Genomic DNA, 23896 nt, shown 5'->3' on the forward strand with positions numbered 1-23896 from the left:
TAAAAATAGGTATTCTCCCAATATGTATGTAATAGACTGCTGTGCAGACTGCAGCCAAGGAGACTGAGGGGGAAGGAGATGCTTCTGAAAGCAGATACTAGCAACTTGTAATATCTCTTCTTTTTTTCTGTTGAAAGTGCTGATGGGGTTCACATACATGCATCTTCATTTGCTTTTAATCTCCAGCTTGGACCAGAACCTTAGGCTTGTTTTCCATATTCTGTCTCTTTGCACACCCACCCCTTTGCCATCATACAATTCTGGGGCCATGAAGTAGATAGTGGGGAAATGACTAAAAATGGGTTAAATTATTATTATAAAAAACTGGCACGTGAATATATTTAAATTTTTCATTTACATTCATCAGGACCTCTACAGATACCTGTAGTGTATGTCTCAAGATGCAAACATCGTCACATTGTATAAGTACAAAGGAGACAGAGACGACTCCAATAACTACCGTGGTATCTCTTCTCAGCATTGTACGGAAGCTACTGGCCTGTGTTGTGCTGAAGAGACTCCAGGTGCTTGCAAACAGAGTCTATCCAGAATCACAGTGTGGATTTTGAGCTAATAGATCCACCACCGACATGGTATTTTCCTTCAGACAGTTGCAGGAGAAATGTAGGGAACAACAACAGCCACTCTTTGTGGCCTTCATAGATCTCACAAAGGCCTTTGATTTGGTTAGCACGGATAGCTTTTTAAAAATACTTCCCAAGATTGGAAGTCCACCTCGACTCCTTATCATCAGGTCCTTTCATGAGGAAATGAAAGGCACTGTAGTTTTTGATGGCTCAACATCAGATCCCTTTGACATCCAAAGCGGAGTAAAATAAGGCTGTGTCCTCGCGCCAACCCTGTTTGGGATCTTTTTTGCTGTCATGCTGAAGCACGCCTTTGGAACTGCAACAGAAGGTGTCTATCTCCGGACTAGATCAGATGGAAAGCTCTTTAATCTCTCTAGATTGAGAGTGAAGTCCAACTGAAATACATGTGGGACTTCCTCTTGGCTGATGATGCAGCCATTGCTGCCCACTCTGCTGAAGACCTCCAACACATGAATCGTTTTAACAAGGCCTGCCAAGACTTTGGACTAACAATTAGCCTGAAGAAAACACAAGTCATGGGCCAGGGCGTGGACTCACCTCCCTCTATTACTATCTCCACACAAGAATTGGAGGTTGTTCATGAATTTGTGTACCTTAGCTCAACAAACTCTGACATTCTCTCCCTAGATGTCGAGCTGGATAAACGCATTGGCAAAGCAGCTACCATGTTCTCTAGTCTAGACTCACAAAGAGAGTGTGGCTTAGTAAGAAGCTGATGGCATACACCAAGATCCAATAGAGCCTATAGAGCCTGTGTCCTGAGCACACTCCTGTTCTGCAGTAAGCCCTGGACCCTTTGTTTACGGCAGGAGAGTAAGGTGGACATGTTCCATATGTGCTGTCTCCGACACATTTTTGGTATCACCTGGCAGGACAAAGTTCCAAATAGAGTAGTTGACAGGTCTCAAAGTCAACCTAGGGAATTGTTCATTGCAATTCAGTGTATAAGTTGTAACAGGATCAGGATTTAGTAAAGCAACATATAACAAAGGAGCACAGCTGAGTTAATTGAGGCAGCTGTGGGACAACCAATTTGATTGGAGAAACTAAGAATAAAACTAGCCAAGCTTGCAGAGACAAACTTGTTGGGTAGTTTGGGTAGTTTGGGTAGTTGGGCTGTTGGATAGTTTGGGTGGTTGTACTGTTGTGTTGCTGGTGATTGTGTTGCTGAGAGCTGTATATTCTGCATCGTTGGATGAAGACTTGCTGCATTGGGAGAAGACTATCTCCGTGGTGAGAGGAGAAGACTTCGTGGATGCTGGACTATTTACATTGGTAACAATCTTTGGTTACTGAAAACTGTAATTTACCATTGCTAACTGAAGAACTACTGTGAATGACCAGGACTGTATAAAGACCAAGAGAAGCTGTATTTACCCCTGTATATATGGACTTTAATGTAAATAATATTTTCAACACCACAACAGTGTCTGTTTGGTTTAATCTCTGGGCAGTTCACTTCACCATTACGCCCCTGGCGTAGTCTGGTAACGCAGCACCTCTGTCAGTAGTCCTAGAACAAGCTGGAAGTTATAGCATGTATACATTACTGAAACAGCGATGTCTACGTTGGCTTGGGCATGTCGTGAGAATGGCTGATGGTCGGATTCCAAAAGATCTCCTGTATGCAGAATTAGTGCAGGGAAATCCCCCCAGAGGGAGACCACAGCTGTGATACAAGGATATCTGCAAGGGGGTCTGAAGGCCTTAGGAATGGACCTCAACAGATGGGAAACCTTGACGTCTGACCATTCAGCTTGGAGGCAGGTGTTGCATCATGGCCTCTCCCAATTTGAAGAGACACTTGTACAGCAGGCCGAGGCAAAGAGGCAGTCCCGAAACCAGCAAAATCAGGAGCTGGACAGGGGACAGATTGTATTTGTCTTCAGTGTGGAAGGGATTGTCACTCTCAAATTGGCCTTCTCAGCCACACTAGACGCTGTTCCAAGACCTCCATACAGAGCACGTTACCATAGTCTCTCGAGACTGAAGAATGCCTACTACTATGTCTCAAGATTTAATACTTTATGCCAAGTGAAAAATCAGTGTCATTTGTCTGATAACATCTTTGTCATCTATTGATGAGTCAATACTCTAACTCTGGGCCAATTCCAAGTGGTACTCCTAACTAGAGGAGACACATTATATGAATGGGACACACTAAGTGTCATTGATTATGTGGGTTTAAATTTTTTTGGAACTTAATTGGATTTAGTGCTACAATTTTCATGGATTGGCTTTTCTCCCATACAGACAGGAATGAAACAACAATCTTTCCTCCCCTGATTTAGTGGTACCCATTTATAGAGTTAAAAAGTAATGATCTTCATATGTAGACAGAGATTCCAGGTTAAAATGCATAACAATGTAGAGCAGATGGGGAATCACTTAAAAAAAGAGTCTGTGGGTCCATCTATCTGTAGTCAGGAGTATTTAATGTTCTTTCCTGATGTGTGCTCATTTGTATTAACTACGTTAGGTTTAAAGGGAACATGCTTTTTATCTCTTTTTTTGTGTCTGCAACCTTCGTCCTCCCTCACCAGTGGCTGTGCAATCTAGGGCTAATGGTAGTTTTACTCCAACAGAATTTGGAGGGTCACAATTTGTCACCCTAGACCAGTGGCAGCAAACCTCTTTGGACCCAAGTGCCCAAACTGAATATATATATATATATATATAAACCCAGCAGGTAGTGGGCTGCGGCGGTGGCGGAACTGGAAGTGGTGGCGGAAGTGGAAATCCTGGCCACGGAAGTGACCCAAGACCCCACTCCGGATCTGTCACCAGCTGCTTTGGATCCTGGCCCGCCACCTGTCGAAGCACCAATGCCACAGCTGCAGCTGCCTCCTCAGGTTTGGGGGGGGGAGTAGCGATCCGGCAACTTATGGCTCATGTGCTCGCAGAGAGGGCTCTGTGTGCCAGCTGTGGCACGCGTGCCATAGGTTTGCCATTACTGCCCTAGACTAGTTTCTTGCAATGCTAGTAACTTTAACAGGAGCAAGTGGTGTCTTCCGTTCAGTTTGCTGTCAAAGGTAAATAGCAAAGGTGTTTCAAAATGTAAATCAATATGGAAAGCAATATGGAAAGCTGAAACAACTAGTGTGAACAGAAACTGTCCAATTGCTTTGAACCTGGGTACAGCCTGTAAGATTATTTGTACTGTATTTAATTTTCACCAGTGACAAATGACTTAGACACAATATGAAACGGGTATTTTGAAATAGTTTCCATTAACCTGTCCTGTTGTTTCACTTTGACCAGTAAAAACTAGTGTTAGTCTTATTGTTATTGTAATCTAGGCTAGAATGCTATAATGGATGGAGAAACAACTAAGTGTTGCTTAGTCCAGGTTCTACTGGTAGCTGTAATCTTATTTTGAAAGATTTATATGAAGGCCACCTAGTTCATAGTGAAAAACCTCAGAAATAAACATAATTAGGAAAAAATTAGAAGTCTACAACTACAATGCACTCACATCCCCCTAGAGTATGTAATATTATATTGAAATGTCCACTATTTATTGTCAGATTGTGTAGCCCAATTTTAAGTCTTACATGTTCAGAAACAGTTTTTCAATTACTTTCAAAAAATATACACAAAAAATTTAACTGAAAACTTCATATAAAATGTAGATGAAAATCAAGGTGTTTACTGGAGGTTTCAGTGTGGCTGATGTGCTTTTATGGTAAGCCATAGAATAAAGTGGCTTCGTAGGACATGAAGCAGGCTCTATTCTGGCAGGTTTTTTACTGGGAAAAATGAAGTCATGCTGCAGGGCACTGAAGTTTGCTGTCCCATTAGGTATATACACATCATGTAGCAGTGACAAAAATCCAGGTATTGTTGCCTAGAAACAAACAGAGTGGGGAACATAAAGTTTGTCAGTATACTGATACAATCCTTTTAGTTTCACAGTGGAAATTAAGAAGCTACCTGATACTGACTTCCACCAGTTTTATATCACAACATCTACCAAACCCCATAATATCCACAGAGTTCCTCCTCCACCCTAGCTCCCTGGACCTTGATGGTCTGGAACAAGAAGGAAAAACTGGCCAGCCCTGTCTATGTGTAGAAGTATTTTGTAAACATGAGCAATTTTGGCCCTCACTACCATTCACCGTGCTGGGCGAGAAAACGTACATTAAGTGTATAGGAGCCAGGCAGCAGCAGAAGATAATATTCTCCATTTCTGTGGGTTTTATAAGGACATACGTGCCGCCTTCCTGTAGCTTCCACAATCACATCTGGAATAGGTTTTCCATGTGCATCCAAAACACGACCTTTCACACCTATGAGGCAAAAGGAAAAAAAAGTGTGTGAGGGAGGATAAGCAGGGATATTTTGTGTGGCTCTCAGTGCTTGCTCATGACTAGAATGCAGCTGCTTTCTTCCATGGCTACCTCTTCTCAAAAATCACAATTTATTAATGACTGTTTGCTTTGTAATCTGAGAAGAACCTGGAACAGGAAATATGTAGAGCCAAAAAAACCATCCCATAAAACAGTGCCTAGTTTTAAATTAAATGAGGAACCTTGTTTTTCTTCTGGCAGAAAGGAGACTTATTCTGAATAACTGGTCTACCAGTGTTTATGCTAGCTCGTGAAATCAGCGTGTCCCTGGGTTTAAAGTCCTGCCCCTTGCAAACCACAGGAGGGCAGTGCTGCTTCATGCCACAGGAACTTTGGCCAGTTTTGCTCACTGTAGGGGGATCTTTAGGGAAACTGTTCTCAGCAGACAATACACAGCATAAGTTGCAGTAACCTTACACTAAGGAAATGGGGCTATTCTGATAGGAACTGAGTGTGACAAACCCAGACCTACTGGAGGATGCCACACTTTCACTAAGCTGCCACCAACCATTCCCTGTAAGAAGTCACACAGACCAGGGATGGATTTTTAACAAATAAAGGAATAAGGTTTATTTAAATAACACACAGGGAAAATAAAATGATCAAGTGAATAAGATACAGTAACGTGGCTTAGTCTCAATCCTACATACACCAGTTTGGTTCACACAGAACACCTTTAAATAAAGCACAGACCCTGAACCTATCAGTTCTGGCTTCCCATACCGACACCTGAACCTATCAGGTTGGTACTGACTGACACACAGTAGTACCCTGTCTGACACACAGACTCCCACACCAGCTTCTTCTTCCCAGCTTCTCCTCCCAGCTTCTTCTAAACTTCTCCACTCAAGCTCCACATATATATACAGTACAGCCCCTCCTCCTGATGTCCCGCCTTCCACTCCCCATAGGATGGAACTTTCCCTCCAACCCATGACAGACAGGTAACATCAGTGCTGTATGTAACACTGAGCATCACAGAACAACAGTAGACTTGGAGGGCTGTTGATTTCATAAAATAAAAATATCTCAAGGATTTTTCACATATAATGTTTAGAGAACCCAATCAAGAGCAAAATTTCAAAAATTGAGGGTGAGGGATAGTGTTTTTTTTTTAAGAGATGAAAACCAGTATAAAATACTATGTATCCCACTTCCCGGTGCCGCCTTCTACTCTGGACTGCACCTTTTTTACTGATTAAAATTTTGAAAAAATTATTAAAATGTTTGATTTTTTAATGAATTTTTTTTAATTCAAGGAAAAGTTGCAATAAAGTTCTTAACATGTCATTTAGTTCTGCATTTGTGCATTATTGGTAAAAGGAGCTCAACTAGTTTAAAAACTAAAGTAATAGTTACATAGTTACAACCATATAAACCTTCCAATGCTGGCACTTAAACTGCAACTGTAGTCAAATTCCATGCCAATTGGAAGATTTGGGGATTTTTATTTACAAACAAACACAACATCTAAGCCCTAAATATGGAACAATGAAAGAGAGAGAAAGGTATGTAAAATGCATTGTGCTTGAAGGATTTTTCACACATAATATTTAGAGAAGCCATCGTTTTTCAGGACTGGATACTAGACCTTTTCTAGCTGACACCTAACTCATGCAAATATATGTAACACAACAATGGAGAAACACATGTCGCCTTCCAGAAGAATCAAACTGCCTGGGATGCTCTGTCTGGGTTAAGCCACAGCATCTTCCTGCTTCCTGCTGCACGTATCAGGATCACTATCTGAGCATACGGGATTTCTGCTATGGCGATACTAGCTATTTTTGCCCTTTTGCAAGAAGGGCAGAAACATCAGATCACTCACGCTATTGTCCATTGCGCTTGCAATCTGAACAATGATAATCGTGGCCTCCAAGACCTCTGCTGTCCTGGAAATGAACCATAATGCATGCCTCGTGCTCTGGCAAAGTGCCCTCTCTCATCACTAGCCATCAACAGCAATTTCACAGAGAGAACAGGGCAAGCGCTATCCTGCCACAACACCCGTATGTCTTGCAACCAAAACTGAATGTGGATGTTAGGTATAACAGAGATGTACCATTTTTCACATACTTATTTTCACCTTATTGCATTTCAAACCTTTTTAATTAATCACCACATCTCCAAGGAGCTCCTAGAAGCTTCGGTTCACTACAGTAAAGATGATTTAATTGTTTTTTCACATTGTATGGGCAAGCTGCCTATGGCAAGACTATAGTAGCAGTTGCTGCTGCTTCTAGCTGCTCACCGGACTGGTTTTTCAGTCCTATTGCTATTGTCATATTCTACAAGATTTATGACAGAGTATGATGTGTGATACATTGCATTCAGCCAGTACAACTTACCAAGATGAACTTGTTTAATGTATTCGATCAGAGCAATTTTATTGTCATTCCAGAAGGATGGAAGCTCTTCTTTTGGTGGATATTGACAACATGATAGTTCTAGTGTAATTTCAAAGCACTGTCCCCAGATGTAGTTATAATCCTGCATGCCACCTTAAAAAGTAAATGTATAAACATGTTACTGTAATGCCACTAAGAAAAGAGTAGGTGTGGAGGGAAAGAGAGAGGGAGGGAGACTGGATCAAGGGCTCTCCAGAACTCCATCTCCAGCATCCTTAGTCGTTTGCCCCCAGGTCCCTCTCTGTCCTAGGCTGCCTCTAAGGAGAAACTGTACTTCTGTTACAAAAAAATAATGCCCGAGCAGCCTACCAGCTGAAAAGTCATCACTGGACCAGATCTGCAGCTGGCATCACCATGTTTTGCCATTACTCCCTGGATGTGCTCTCCACTATATTCCACTGTTGCATAAATTAAAATAAAGGCAGTGTTATTACTACACTGATCCCACTTTTCAGTGGATATACACACATGTTTTTTGAGCTTAGAAAAGCTACTTTTTGAACTACAGTTCCTAGATTTTGGTAGTTATAGCACAAAAAGATAACTTTTCCAAGCTGTGCCTTGGAGTTAGTTTGGGGGAGAGAGCCACAATCTGATTACAAATGTGGCTCACAGAAACTACTTGCAGTCCTAAACATAAATTACTCAGACTGCATTTTTTAAACACTGAAGAGTCACATATACATGGATGAGGCAGGGGATGCTTTTCACCTCACCTTTTTAGTGACTCATTTCAGACTACAGTTAATTATTATTTTCCACAGTGACCTGAATACATATAATCAGCAAATAATTAATACTGCCCACTCTCCATCTCCCATCATTATAAACAGGAACTTTTCAAGTGCACATGATGAGGCTTTATAGAGGGGCTGTACCAAACACAATGATAAATTGTGTTAAATAGATTCACTTTGAGGAGCATCTTTTTAAAATTTGGTCACACAAATGGAGATCATGGCTAGATCCTATGATCAGCTGTTCATTCAGCACCACATTACCGAGCAACAATTCTGACACCAAATCACCTACTTATACTGTATCACTATTGAAATAATTATCAGCTGGCTATTCTTGGTGCTTCTGCCAAGGCCCTCACCACCACATTTGCCATTTTATTGGTGACACAAACCTGTTCCTTTTTAGACATGTAAACAAGGTGTTGAAATGTGTACTAATGCACACTTCATAAGACAGGTGAAGTCACCTACCACACTAAGCATTTTCACAAGAAGTAGTTGTGGGTATCTAGAGCCTTGTGACGCAGTGGTTAAACCGCTGTACTGCAGCCAAAACTGTGCTCACGACCTGGGGTTCAATCCCAGGGGGCCGACTCAAGGTTGACCCAGCCTTCTATCCTTCTGAAGTCGGTAAAATGAGTACCCAGCTTGCTGGGGGGGCAGTATGTAGCCTGCATAATTAACTTGTAAACCGCCCAGAGAGTGCTTGAAGCACTATGGGGCGGTATATAAGCAGCACGCTTTGCTTTTTGCTTTAGTGTGGTGTTGTGGACAGAATGATAAGCTATGACTCAGGACACCTGAGTTCATTTCCCTGCTTGACCATAGAAACTCATGGGGATACGTGGAATTGCTAAAACATTTCCTTAAATATCTCATTTATCTTGAAAGTTCTACCAGGATTATTGTAAATTAATTGTTGTACATTGTAAATTAGAGCACATAATACAGAGAGCGGTTCTAGCATGTTTCAGCATATATAAATAATAATAACAAAAAGAGAGAATTCTAGCTGTGCATTTAAAAACAAACAGTCTTTGTACTTCATGCATCTGATGAAGTGGACTGCAATCCATGAAAGGTCACACATTTGCATTTAAGTTGCCACAAGCCTTCTTTTTTATTATTTTTATTAAACATGCTAAAACTAGGACTAACTATTTAAAAGAATGATGGCCTCGCCCTCATTACAAAGTATTGTCTTCATGAGTGGCCATGACATCAATGATGCCAACATCTGCGCTATTTGTTACTGCACAACAAGGCTATCTAGGACAGGCTGCACCCACAGAAGCTGACTTTTCTCCTCCATCCATACTGTACAATTCTTTTTCTTGTCCAGCATCCATCATAGCAGACTATGCATATAAAAAACTACTGCTTCTCTCTATTCTTTTATAACCAATGCTAAAATAAGCACACTTCAGCCTCCTCACGTGATAATGAAAAGCACAAAATGTTCATGTTGGACACAGTGCAGAAATTGAAAGTGCATTCTACCCAATGCAAGTCTTATTTTCCTGACTTATGACCGGCCGAAACAAGAGAAGCTGATTAATGCCAATGTTTGAAAACACCCATAATCAAATTCCATGAAGCGCTCTATTTTATCTCTCTGCACGTCAGTAATACCGGTGGTCTGCCAAATTTCAAAGGCTGTACACATCATCTTTTCAAAGTCACAGACCTTTTTGTTCAGTGGTAATGTGCTCACTGAAGCTTTGGAAAGCAAATTAATTTGTCACGCATCACTGCATATCTCACTTCCTCGTAACTACACCTGCACAATCTCTCTTAGGCTAAACTCAGACACAATCAAAACCTTGTTCATTGATTTCCGCATTTTTACTGGGATATGATCCAGAAAAGGATCCCCTATTGGCCCCTATGCCCACAGTTATGAGGAGTCAAAACACAGTTGTAATCCAGAAGGTCTTCAAAGTACAAAAATCTGTTTTAAAAAATCCTTTGAAAAATGACAAATAGATTCTGAGATGCCCTCTAAATAAGGTTCTTATCATGCAACTGCCCTTTCTTGATCATACAAACTGGGAGGATGGGAGGGCTCCATACATCCTCATCTGTCGGTTGTAACGATGATTTCCCACTATGTCTTACTGTTTTCTTTTTCTTAGGGCAATTATCTGGGGCAGCCTTCCCTCTCTCATTGCTTTAGGATGGAAGGAAAATGCTGCCTTCCATCACCATCACCCTGCGTGGCCCTGGAGAGGAAAGGGCCGTCACCTGCTACAGGTGGCAACACTTCCATGTGTGCAGGCAAATATATAAAGTTGCTATCACCTGCAATGGAGGGCGGTTGGATGCCTCCCTCTCCAGACTTGGATAATGCAATGGGGCAGCTTTTACAAACAGTGTATCCTTGAGGTACAGGCAATGGTGGTGACAGAAAGGCGCACATCTGATATCCACAGCAGCATAGCAACTGGGGCATTGGCCTCAGTGTGGCTAATGGTAAGGCCCTGGGTGATGAGAGTCAGAATAATTTGACTTTTGAACAGTAGTGTCAGCTACATCCATCTGGATGCAACCTTGTTGTTTGCAGGATCTATTTTGCCTTCTACTAGACCCCTGACATTAATCAGTTGGAGCCATGTGCAAAAACAAAAGCAAAAAACCCAATAAACATAGAATTGAGCCTCTGAGCAGCTACTCCCTGAGCACAGGGGCTTATTTCCAATATGAGAACAGAGTTCTGCCCACAGTCCTTCCTCACACAAAAAATCATTCCCTAAATATTGCTGTCCTACAACTCTAGCCAACTAAAAGGCCAATGAAGCAAATGGTCTAGGCTTCTAGACATTGTAGTCCAAAAACACTTAGGAATCCAAGTGTGGGAACTTCGGCCTCAGAATATACAAAGTAAGCAGAAAAAATAGGCACTGCAGACAAATAGACACGAAATTCTTACCTTTCAGCCTGTACCAAGCATACCCATTTGTGATGCCCTCTGGAAAGTCATCTCCATTGTGACACGGAGTTCCTTCATACATGATGGCATGATTGCTAGCGTACGTCCTTGCAAGATGCATGAAGATGTCGTTATCCAGAGTTCTGCTAATATCATCTGAAGTAATGGTAACTATAAGAAAAATTGATAGTCCCAATCCTAAATTGATCAATGTTTAGGGATATATTTGTGTGCAAATGTGTATGTAGTATTGCATCTAATGCCAGTACTTTTGCCCATACAACTATTGGGGATGATTGTAGATACCACTAGAAAGACTTCTTAATGCTGCAGTCCTATGGTCCCTGTGAAGACAACCCAGGAAGGGCAGACCATAGAAGCTTTTAGGATCTTCCACTACAAAAGCAGAGAAACAGATCCAGCCTTACAGTGGGAGATAAAACATTACACATTTATCTCTACGGAAGCTGCTAGAAGATCCACAGCCAGTGTTCTTCTGAAAAAAGCATAAAAAGCAGATGTTCTGAGAATATTCCTTAACTGTATCACGAAAAACTGTGGGTTTGGAGGAACTCAATCCCTTCCATGCCCTCAACATGCCCAAAGAATGGGAAAGTTGGATGCCAACCGTGACACAGTTCTTTTTGCACCCATTGTAATCAATGAGAGGAAGACCTGTGAATTGGAAGGCAGGGGGACAGTACACAGAATGGAAGACACTGTCATTTCATCCCTGCTGACACATGTCTAAGGGGATGGCTTTAAATAACATGGTTCCTCTGCCTTCAGATCTCTCCACAAGCCACATCGACTATTAAAACTTCATGGATAGCCTGATTTTTTCCCCAGGCTTTCCTTAGAACTAATCTACTGGTCCACTTTGGGATATACAGTGTTGAGACATACAGTATAAGAGGGAAAGTACTAGAATTCTAAATGTAACATTTTTAATATAATGTTATTAATTCTTCTTTAATAATTGACTATTTTTAGCTTTTTTTAACAATGTAAGCCACGTTGGGTCCTTTTTTATGGGAAAGGCAGGGTAAAAATATTTCAAATCATTTTTTTAAAATGTTGGACATATAGCTTGGTTTGTTGTCCACAGCAGTGTTGGCTGCTATCATAAGCTAGATATCAAGTTGTGAATTTTAGATGACTCACAGAATGTCCCATTTCCACATTTCTTTAATATTCAGAACAATGTCTTTATGTATGTATATGTTTGCATAACATCCAATTTTCTACTGAATGCAGAAGCACCTCTTTGATTTTATACTTCTGAGATAAGTGATACAATGAATTAGCAGAAGTCTAAGTATGTGGATAAGTTGATAGACAGGGGTACATGGATTAGTGTGCCTGTGTAATGAAACTCAAGTCTTTCAGTTCTTCATATCCACCTTTGCTAAGGGCATTCCAGTTGGTATGGACAACAACCTTCCTTAACACTTTTATTGGACATGGCAACTGGGAGTGATGTGTATTGCAGTTCAACACAACTGGAAGACACCAAGTTGGGGATAGCTGTTTTATATCACGTACTGTATAGGAACTATTTTGTACCATATTTCATGCAACATCACCTATGGTCTAATAGTATATTTAGTGCCCAACTAGAGATGGGCACAGTGGATCATGCCAGTTCGTTTAGCAGCCGGACAGGTGTGCAGTGCTTCCCAACCCCACATCCTCTGGTAGGCGCCAAATCAGAGGCAGAGACCAGAGGAGGCAGGGTAGGGAAGCCAGGGAGCTGCCTCTGAGTGGGCGCCTGCTGGAGGAGGCGGGGCTGGCAAACATCGAACACCTGTTCAGATAGAAAACAAACAGGCACGAACAGGCAAATAGGTGGTTGATGCCCATCTCTATTCCTAATAAAAAACATAAGCTTTAGTTTACCTGAATTGCCATTATCAAAAGGGTAGCTTGCAACCAGTGATCCTCCATGTAGATTGGCAGAAAGGACAAACATTTCATTTTTTATCCAGTCCATCACTGCTTGAGTCTCTGGCTGAACTGTGGCATTATTACTGTCGAAGACATCAGGGAAGTTCCTGTTCAGATCTTGCATATTCGCATTGTACCTTAGCAGGATAAAATTAATATTATTTAGTCTTTAGTCTGAAACATACTTTCAAGCAAACAGGTTTAGGATGGAAATTTTGGACTGCAACCTAACTGTTCAGGAAGAAGTATCTTCTTTATCATATTTATTTCAGTTCAAAAATTGCCCTGAAGCTTAAAAGAATTCAGCCATCCAGCACAAATAGTTCTATGCTTGGAGTTCTAGAAAGAACATAGGAAGCTTTGTTACAACAGGTCTGCCCGTTGGTCCACCTTATTCAGTATTGTGTACAAGGACTGCTGGCTGCTATCCAAGATTTATGATGTGGACTTTCCCAGCCCTATCTGCAGACTGTAGAATTGAATCTGGGATCTCTATCCTGTGACGCATGTTCTTGTCCACCGACTATAGCCTCCCCTAAAATGAATTTAATGTGTCGCAAGTCCATAAGTGATTTTCCATGATACTGCTTTAAAACAGTATTGCAAAGTGGAGAAAGTGCAAAGTAAGAACTGAGAAAACTTGTACAAAATTCTGGGTTTATCATGCAAGCAGCACAGTTCTTGGTGGTTCTTGGTTGACAAGGTAATGTATTTTGATGATCTAGTGCCAACTTACAGTAAATGCCCTTGTAGTCCAGCTCCTTGGAGGAGTATTGATAGCAGAAAGCCAACAAAAGCATAGATTTCACCAGACAACATGATCAATAAACAACTAAGATACTTTGTGGTCAAGAAGATGACCAGACGTAAGTTCCAAGCAAATTCATACAGATAGGTAGGTAGGTGCTGCATACGTGGCAAGGCTGTGTCAGGCCAGGAAATCTAGTAAGCAACAATCAGCATAAGCTCAAGGGGTAAGAGATAACTGCAATGCCAGAAGAACACCTAGAAAGAATTTTTGGTGCCTTGGGAATGGTTACAGAAGGTGGGACATGACTAACCATGGAAAGGTGGTGATGAGATAAGACAAGGGTACATGAGACTGACTGGAGCAAAGAAAACACAAATTGCCAAGGAGAAGCCTCTTACAGATTAGGATCTGAAGGGATCCTAATTCAAGGCAGGCTATGTTTTAAATTCATAGTAGGCAGAAACAAATGCTTAACAAAATTTATTAGGATAAGTGAAATGTGAGCTTCAGGACCACACTGCAAACTTATCCTAAGATTTTTCATCCCACAAATGTTCCAGTCCATCCTCAGCTATATCTTTTTTTTTTACCTGCCATATGGTGGGAAACAATCAAACTGTGTGGTTGCTTCGAATCCATCAGGGTTCATGGAGGGCAGAATGTGTATTCGGGTGTTGTCGATAAGCCTGGTAATCACTGGATCGTGTTGATCGTTGGTCACCAAAAATTCTATCAAATGGAGCATCAACTCTCGCCCAACTGACTGTGTTAAAAAGCAGAGTGGTTGTTTTTAAAGGCAACTGCCAATAAGCAGAAACACAGATATTAGCTGGCATCAGATGGAAAGGTAATGCATGATACAGATGTAAGACAAAGCACCTAAAACATGTGAACAAAATATGGTAGTCAACATTGCTTGTTTTATAATCTCCCCCTCACCCCAATCCAAACAGTCCTGAAAGATGAGCGCACGTTTCTGCCAGTTTCAACACAGCTATACCATTCATTGTTTATGAGCATTGCTGGAACTTGTTCACACTGAAACACGAGTCCACCCATGAGGTCCACTTTCCCAGTAATTCCATTCATGTGGAAGTAAACCATTTTACAGGCACATCTTTTTGGCAGGGACCAGGAGGAAAGCACTACTGATTGCCAGAACCACAGCAGTGATATTTCACACACATGATATATTTTTTTACACCACCATGGACACATACAATTTGTGGCCCTCCAGATGTTGTTGGACTACCACTCCCAACAGCAGCAGCTAGAATAAGCCCACTGAATCAATAGAACTTATGGAGGAGGTCACTAACAAAATCTTCACAACTACCCCTCTATTCTGGTTGTGATTTGCTATGCTATGCTAAGCAACAGGATTCCAGGAACTGTGTTCAATCCAACTTTATTTGTACTTAGTGTAGACACATTGAAAATTATGGGACAAGATAATTGTAACTAGAGATGGTGGTATACAAATACAAATATCCCTGCACAGCTGAAGTTAATGAGGGGCCAGCCCCTGGGACTGGACCGTCCACTCACACGTCCGGTCGCGACGGCCCCTGTCTTCCTTCCAATTGCTCTGGAGCACTGCTCGGCTAGCCACTTGGCAGCCTTGCAGGGAGACTCGTCCTCCCTCCCTCTGCCAGGAGTGGCTAGATGACCAGGAAGAGAACGGCGCTCAGGAGCAGCTGAAAGGATGAGTGGGGCCAACAGTGGTGGCAGGTGTGTGAGTGGACAGTTTGGCCCCAGGGGCCAGACCCTCATTAACTCCAGCTGCGCTGGGATATTCATATTAGTATAGGAATACAAATACCCTCATCTCTAATTGTAACTAATTTAATCCTGCCCTAGAGAATGAAGGTGTGTGTGTGCGTGTGTGTGTGTGTGTGCTTCTATTTCTTTAGAAATCGTCATCCTTGAGCATCAGCTGCCAGAGCACAATACAGTTGAAAGAGTAAAACTGTATAGCAGAAGCAACCTATAGCAGGAATAGCAGGCACAAAGAATTAAGCCAGGCTGTAATATTAAACAGCAATTAGAATAACTATTTAGCATGCTGAAATGCCTACACAGGCACCAAGGGATAAATCTAATTTGTCACAAGAGGCCATAAAAGTAAAACAAACAAACAGAAATGAGGAACTGCAGAACAGAGTGGAGGTTTAACTAAGAAGACTAGTGCTTCATGAATGGAGGAAAAAACAAAAATATCAAGAAAATAGCAGATTAAGAGAAACACATACAGTGGGGTCTCGACTTACGAACGGCTTGACATACGAACGTTTCGACTTACGAACCACTCTCATAGGAATATATGGACTCGACTTACGAACTTAGATTCGAGTTACGAACTCTTTTTTTTTCCTTTTTTAAAAAGCTAAATCATCTTAGGTTAAAAGGAAAAAAGAAAAATATCCCCCTCTAGTGGCAGAAGGCGGAATAGCAGCTTCCCATTAGTTTCTATGGACGAAAAGAGCAGATACGGATTAAATGGTTTTCAATGCATTCCTATGGGAAATGCAGATTCGACTTAAGAACTTTTCGACCTGAGAACTGCCTTCCAATACGGATTAAGTTCTTAAGTCGAGACCCCACTGTACCACATAAAGAAAAATGAGCAGAAAAGTTGTGAATCATGGTAATGGGATCCAAGGAGAAGAAGTTTTTCTGGTGGAGGAAGCTTCTACCATCAAAGAAAGGGAAATTTCTGATCCAACCCAATATTGTTCAAGACATAGAAAGAGCAGCTACCAAACTTTTATATTAACATGAATATAGGGAAGAAAAAAGTATTAGGAAAGTGGATCAAAGTTAACTCAGGATTTGAAAAATCTAATGCTATAATCAGCTGGAAAAGAATGTGAAAGTGTATGTTTGGCATAACAGGGTGGCAGCAGCAATGTGTTCTATCTTCAGCACGTCTGCCATAATGATTCTTAACCCTTGACATAAAGATCTGATGCAGAAAGAAACGCAAGGAATATTACGAAAAGGGTGGAGACAGAAGACAGTATTGTCCCTGTTAACATTTCACATGACATCTGAAGAGGAGGTAGAGCATGCCGTCTGACAGAAGTGATGAAAAAGACTGTTTAGCCACCTGAAGTTATTAACTCTGCATTACAAGCATGAATTGTATCTGGCACTCAGTTGGGGAAAGGTACCCCGTGTGGGGTGCTGTTTCTTTTGAGAGGGGGAGCCTGGACTTTCCAAAACTCTGTTTCTAAGCAAGGAAATCCAAATTTTCTAAACTACTGTGTTTGGAAAGGGGCCTGTTTAATTTTCCTTGGTTGAGAATCTAAAGCTCAAGGCTCTCTTCCTCTTCATTTTCCATACTTCAAATATGCAGAAAAAGAAGGCTAGCTTGTGCTTGTGAACTAGGAATACCCAGCATTTTATTCCTGCTTTGCCATTGACTCATCTCATGGGTGTTATTCAGTTCGGTTAGAAATAAATTATAGTTTTCAACAATACCACACCAAGCAAAGTAGAAGTAAAGGCAAATATTTCATAAGCAGGACCATCCTTACCATTAAGCAGAGTAAGACAGTTTCCTAAAGCAGCAGATTCTGCATATAGTGAAAAGGCAGCAAGTTATTCATTATTTTAAATCTATATCATTGTATTTTTACTGCTGGAGAGGAGGAAAAGTTTCTGTGGCTTTGGGTACTATGCACCCTAATGGAAAGAAGCATCATGCATTGCTTTGCTTCAGGTAGCAAAATGCTTTTTTAAATCCCTAATCACTAGGGATAAAATTGGGATTCAGAAAAGAAATATGAGTTACAATTAGTCGTCGTAGTAGCAGCAGTAGTAACAACTACTACCATTACAGTTTCACTGGGAAGCAGCAGAATGCTTCCCAATTGGTTTGTTGTTGTTGTTTTCTTCTGGAAAGGGTCATGCATAGTTTTAAAGAACTTTGCTCCCATTGGCACTATCAGTTATAGCTATGTGTAAAGAATGCTTCTTTGTCAGCAAAGTAGGGGCCTCCCTTTCAACAAAGTGACACAAAGCTATTGCTTTGCTGGTGTAGAGAGAAAGAGACACAGAGCACTAAAGGAACATTTTTAATCAGATTACAGTTTGCTGGTTGGAGTATACAACCAAGTACCCACATTTACATATTGGGTCTTCCTTTTTCAGGACTGAATGAAAGAGAAAAGCTCTTCAGGGTTTTCCTGGGAGAAAAGCAGGGGTACAGCTCACAACCCACTTGAATCCTCCCCGTCTTCCAGCCCTGAAAATCAAAAGGAGCTGCAGCTTTTCAACCTTTCTTCTCAATTTTTTTCTAATAAGAAATAAAAAAGACAAAGAGCAATAGGAAAATGCAGGAGAGATACAAGTGGAAGGCAACACAGTCTGGGCCTCTTGCAAAATACCAGCACAATTGCACAATAAAAGCCTCATCTGAAAACACCCTTATAATCAAAGGCAGCTTAAGACTGGAACAGGTGCAGCACTCCACCCTGAAATGCTATGGGATGGTGCTATCCCCTGTTGGAACGGCAAGCTAACCACTGCCTATAACAAACTATAACTGCAAGGTTGTTCCATGTGATATTAGGGACGCACTGAAAAACACTAATTGTCATTATTTGCTGAATCATAGACACAATGGTGCAAAGGGCTCCTGATAATCATTTGAGGCTAAAATTCTACTTACACTTATCTGAGAACAGGATCCACTGAAATCACTTGTCGTACTTCTGAGCAGGCAGGTATAGGATTGTATGGATGCTTCCATTAGTGCCTGCTCAGTTCTTATTATACTAGTGGCTAGTTCTCAATGGCCATTTCACCCTGGTCCCCTTTCAGCTACGCTCCCCGCTGACAACACTAGAAGAGCCCACTCCAGGTGCTATGCTTCTGTCCATTGGATACACGTGTCGAACATGGTGACTTCTTTCCCAGCACTGCCTCTGAGTGATCATTATGCTTTTTCTGCCTAAGAAAAGGCAAACATCACTTCAGCCAGGTAATTTGAATTTAGGCTGAAACTTGAGAGTGAATCTAGAACAGAGGCAGACATGCCTCTGCTTAACTTTGAAGTTATATCTTTTTTTCTGGGTATTTACCCTTCTCCAAACATATACAATATTCCAGCCAAATATACACATTGCAGTTCAGACAAAGTATGTAACAAAAGCCCAGAGGATCAGACAAAGTATGTGAAAAATGCCTAAATGATAAGTTTTACTCATATTCTTAATTATTAGTGAGGGCTTTCCACTGGAAGAATAGTGGAGGTTTCATCAGCAAGCATTCATTTGCATATTAAATTTATATTGTAAACAAAATTATGCAAACCAATCAATGCAAAAGAAATCCACGGCTTAGAGAGAAAGAAAGAGTATTCATCCAACTATAAATAAAATTAATAACAATAATAACTAAATGTTTCTGTACAATTATTGTTGCTGCCAAAGTCAATGTGCAATATGGAGCCAATTAGTGTTGCCTCTTCAAAATCTCAAGACAATTCACAATCACATTTAAGGATACTTTTGAGGAAAGACTGGAACAAAGTGAGGTGAGGAGAAATCGATATACTATTTAACAAGTTCACACCCATCTCAGATGCCTTTGCTAGTAACTCTCTCCCTGCTACCCTGTGAGGTGGAAATAGAAATCAGAGAATCACTTTGTCTCCCTTTATGTATCCCTTTATGTATCCCTTTATGTATCCCTTTATGTAGGAATGGACTGCAAGACATTCTATCCCTTGCAAGGCACAACAAGCAGCACAAAGATAGAATTCCAGTGTTAGAAGGGAGTCCACAGATTGAAACCAGTATGCTGTCCCTTTAATAAGATGGTTTACCCAGGAATAGTGATGGGAGGATTCTGTGCAGCTAAGCGTCAGTTATATCATGCACACTAGTAAACAGGGAGATGGGATACTCCTGAAGCTGCAGCCAAACAGCTCTCATCTACCACACGTCTGTAAACCTGACATTCGTTTTCTGATATTGCTGGTATTCCAAAATGCTTTCAATATCTTTATTCATTGTAGGGGTAAAGAATGTGTGACACTGAATGGACATTAGACATATAGATGCATCTTGGCCACAGGGTATTGCTAGTTAATTACAGTATTAGCATATTATGTACCGAACTTTTCCTTCTGTTTCTAAGTAAAAGAAGGCTCTAGCATGGAATCTGTGCCATTGCACTTATTTCAATGAAACAGTTAAACACAAAAGGCCAAGATCAAATAGTGTATTTTGATATATACAATGGCAACAGAATAAGGACTTCTTTCACCTCCCCTTTCTGCTGCAGCCCTGCATGGTGCAAAAAACCCTGCTCAAGAGAGTTTCCTGGCCCCTTTGCATCTGATTTTAAATATATTTAAAAACTGAATTGCTGTCGGTCACACATACATATTTAGAAACTATTTTAGTGGAATGTGTGAATTTTGCTGTAATTGCTTTATATCTATGTGCTGTAACATGTGCCCTTATTGGTATGACTAAGTACTGGTCAAAACACTTTACAAAGATTTATGTACTTGCCCAAGAACATGTTTTGCTCACAAATTTTTGTGTGTGTTTATTTCCATCAGAAAGGGATCCCATTATAATACATGGAATGAAGTATTTCCCCAGACACTTACAGCATGCCCCTATGCATGTTTACTCACAGATAATGTCCCACAGATTTTAATTAAATTTACTCCCAGGTAATTGGGTATACATACTTACGAGGGAGTAAGATGCATTGAGCACAGTGACACATAATGTGTGACTAAAGCTCATAGGATTTCTCTTCACTTCATTTTGTTTTGGGTAATGTCAGCCAGTCTGAACACCTGTCTATATCACTTCTCTGTGTGTGTAAATACAATTAGAATCTAATTATTTTTATAAGATATAACCATTTAAAGGAAGTTTCAAACTAAAGTAAAATGAAAGTAAGTATGAATGCTATCTCAGCCATAGCTATGACTGACATCCACTTTTGGTCACAAGAATAATGGGTCTTGGAGTAAGTCAGTAAATGCCTGTGGAATAACTATTTCTGGCTGCCGGAAAGGGAGAGAAGTGTGCCAGAATGAGCCATCTCCTGTGGTTTGTTTAAAGACAGACACCTTAGGGAATTTAATTCACTAAGAAGGGGTATGTATTATTTTGTCCATTATTGTTTATGTACATATTTCTTTGTCAGTTAAGTAGCACGTCATTAATGAAATAAGGTCAGAAAAGATCTACTATTCAGTACTGGAAAATGGTACTAGAAAACACCTGCTCTAAACATTTATGGGTAAAAATAACTTTGAGCATAATTTCAGTGTATTTAGCACAAATCTAATGACTTCCCTCTAACGACCTTTAGGACATATTAATTTCTAAGAACTGGGCAGGACTTAAGTAAGATCATAATCTCCACATCCAACCCTCTTTTTCTTTTTTTCTTTCTTTTTTCTTTTTAAAAAAAGAACCCCTGAGGGAAAGACCAGGGCTACTTCCAAGACACTCAGCAAATAAGATTGTAAAGGAAAACTGCAACAATTGAAGTTGTAGACGTACCTCATCCCCATGCATATTAGCAACATACTTGAACTCTGGTATGCCAATCTTATGTTGGGTTGGAAACCTTCCCAGAGCAAGAACCCACAGGTCTCTACCTTTAAGTGGAAAAGAAATTTTTTATGTATACAGTGATGATATAATACAAAATAAAACAATGGAGGGTTGGAATAAACTTGATGTCTTATGTGGCTTAATTGATTCCCCACAACATTTTGCCCCCCCCCCTTTTGAACAGAGCATTGGAAACATTACCCCTTTTTTTGGACTACATCTCCCAGAATGCCCCGAGCAGAATTTCTATTGACCCTGCTATCTTGGGACTTGTAGAAGTTCAGCTTTTAAAAAGCTGATGTTTTCAAGCTCTGTTGTTACCGTGTTTCCCCGAAAATAAGACAGGGTCTTATATTAATTTTTGCTCAAAAAAAAAAAGCATTAGGGGTTATTTTCAGGGGGTGTTTTATTTTTTCATGTACAACCATCTACATTTATTCAAATACAGTCATGTCATCTTCTGGTTGCTGCACAGTGGTGGAGGGCAGGCTTTCACTTAACTAGGACCTATTTTTGGGATAGGGCTTATATTATGAACATCCTGAAAAATCATACTCGGGCATATTTTCAAGTTAGGTCTTATTTTCGGGGAAACAGGGTAAGAACAGCAGGGTAAACCCTGCTTTATAGTTAAGCAGCTGGGCCTCAATCTATCATACACATACACACATGACATCCCAGATAAACTACTGGGTTATAAACCTGTACAATTATGCACAGGACCATAGCCTAAACGTTCTTCTTTAAATCTCAACAAAAATAACATTTAAACAATGGGGGGGGCATAGAAATGCTTACCGAACCTTAAACATATATCTGTGTCTATTGGCTAAAGACTTTTATTGACAAGAATGAAAAACAAAGAAACAGGAAATGTGCTGCAAAATAAACAAATTAAAACACACAGAAAAGTGAACAGGAGTTCATTGAAGGGGAATGGAGATTAGTACCATGTAAGATACAGCTCAGCCAGTTAGGTATCTGGCTGCAGAGCCACCATGTCTTCTGTGAGTAGAACCAGCCTGTGTCACCATGGGCAAGCTGCACAGTCCCAGGGCGCCCCCAGAAGAAGAGAATGGTAAACTACTTCTGAGTATTTTCTACCTTGAAAACCCTGAAAAGGGTCACCAGAAGTCAGAACTGACTTGATGGAACATGATTATTATTATGGCAGAAACAACTGCCTTCTTAACAAGCAAAACATGGAATGAATTCCAAATCAGATAACTGGAGAACACAAAACTAAATTTACCTAAAAGACTGCCAAAACATATTTTTAATTGTCTTTGATTTGTCTACTTTAATTCAGTAATGGTTCAAAGCATTTTGGTGCCTGGTAGCATTCTGCCCACTAATTTAACAATGGGGCACAAATAAGTAATAATTTCTCTATCTCAAAATCCCTAAATGGCATTCAACACATCTTATGGCAGTGAATTCCATAAATGAATTAGAATTTGTTTGTTTGCTTGCTTGCTTGCCACCTTTCTCCCCATAGAGGAAAAACAAGGCAACTCACAACAGATACAACAGATTTAAAAACACTATGTAAATATCATATTTTTAAAACAATTATATATATATAGATTAGAAAAACTTAAAGTTTGCTGTTGAAGACCTTTGCTTCTGACCCCTAATTGCTATTTACTCTTGAAGATATTGTTTACTGCAAACATTAACCTTCAGATGTCTCCATATCAATTTTCTCTGGCAAAACTATTTGAGACCCAAAACTATTTGATGCTCTAATTGATACAAACCCAGTGGATGTAACTTTGGCCCCGGCTTGTCCTGTTACTTTTCAGTTGGTGCAGCCTGGTTACTTTTCAGTTGGTGCAGCCTGATGATGTGGACAGGATACTTGGAGAGGTGAATGCCATCACATATGTGCTGGACCCTTGCCCATCCTGGCTCATAAAAGCAGCCAGAGGAGGAATGGCCATTTGGGTACAGGGAGCAGTAAATGCCTCCTTGCAGCAGCGTAGGATCCCTGCTTGCTTAAAGGAGGCAGTAATAAGACCGCTATTTACCTGTTGTTCCTTTTATCTCTTGACTCCCTACTTTAGCATTCCAATCCCCTAGAATGAGAAGAACATCTTTCTTTCTTGTCAGTTCTAGAAGGTGTTGTAAGTCTTCACAGAATTGGTCAATTTCAGCCTCTTCAGAATTGGTGGTTGGTGCATAAACCTGGATTACTGTGATGTTGAAAGGTCTGCCTTGGATTCGTATTGAAATCATTCTATCATTTTTGAGATTGTATCCCAGTACAGCTTTTCCCACTCTTTTGTTGACTATGAGGGCTACTCCATTTCTTCTAAGGGATTCTTGCCCACAATAGTAGATATGCTAATTGTCTGAATTGAATTCGCCAATTTCCGTCCATTTTAGTTCACTGACACTTAGGATGTCAATGTTGATTCTTGCCATCTCCTGTTTGACCACATCCAGCTGACCAAGGTTCATAGATCTTATATTCCAGGTTCCTATGCACTATTTTTCTTTGCAGCATCGGACTTTTCTTTGTCTTCCAGGTGCGTCTGCAGCTGAGCATCCTTTCAGCTTT

The 23896-nt window shown here is 40.6% G+C and overlaps 1 protein-coding gene across 1 annotated transcript in view; it reads right to left on the reverse strand.

Annotated features, from left to right (window-relative positions):
• Nucleotides 1–3468: 3468 nt before the first annotated feature.
• The window catches only part of CPM (carboxypeptidase M), a 30333-nt gene continuing 9905 nt past the window's right edge, over nucleotides 3469–23896 (reverse strand). The window contains exons 3-9 of the mRNA XM_020786058.3: nucleotides 21280–21377; nucleotides 14329–14501; nucleotides 12940–13124; nucleotides 11041–11211; nucleotides 7312–7464; nucleotides 4755–4903; nucleotides 3469–4458 (exon numbers count right to left, since the gene is read on the reverse strand). Coding sequence (XP_020641717.3) covers nucleotides 4216–4458; nucleotides 4755–4903; nucleotides 7312–7464; nucleotides 11041–11211; nucleotides 12940–13124; nucleotides 14329–14501; nucleotides 21280–21377 — 1172 coding nt within the window. The 3' untranslated portion in view covers nucleotides 3469–4215. The remainder of the gene's footprint in view (nucleotides 4459–4754; nucleotides 4904–7311; nucleotides 7465–11040; nucleotides 11212–12939; nucleotides 13125–14328; nucleotides 14502–21279; nucleotides 21378–23896) is intronic.

The sequence above is a fragment of the Pogona vitticeps genome, chromosome 5 (assembly GCF_051106095.1).
Source record: "Pogona vitticeps strain Pit_001003342236 chromosome 5, PviZW2.1, whole genome shotgun sequence".
NCBI classification, from domain to species: Eukaryota; Metazoa; Chordata; class Lepidosauria; order Squamata; family Agamidae; genus Pogona; species Pogona vitticeps.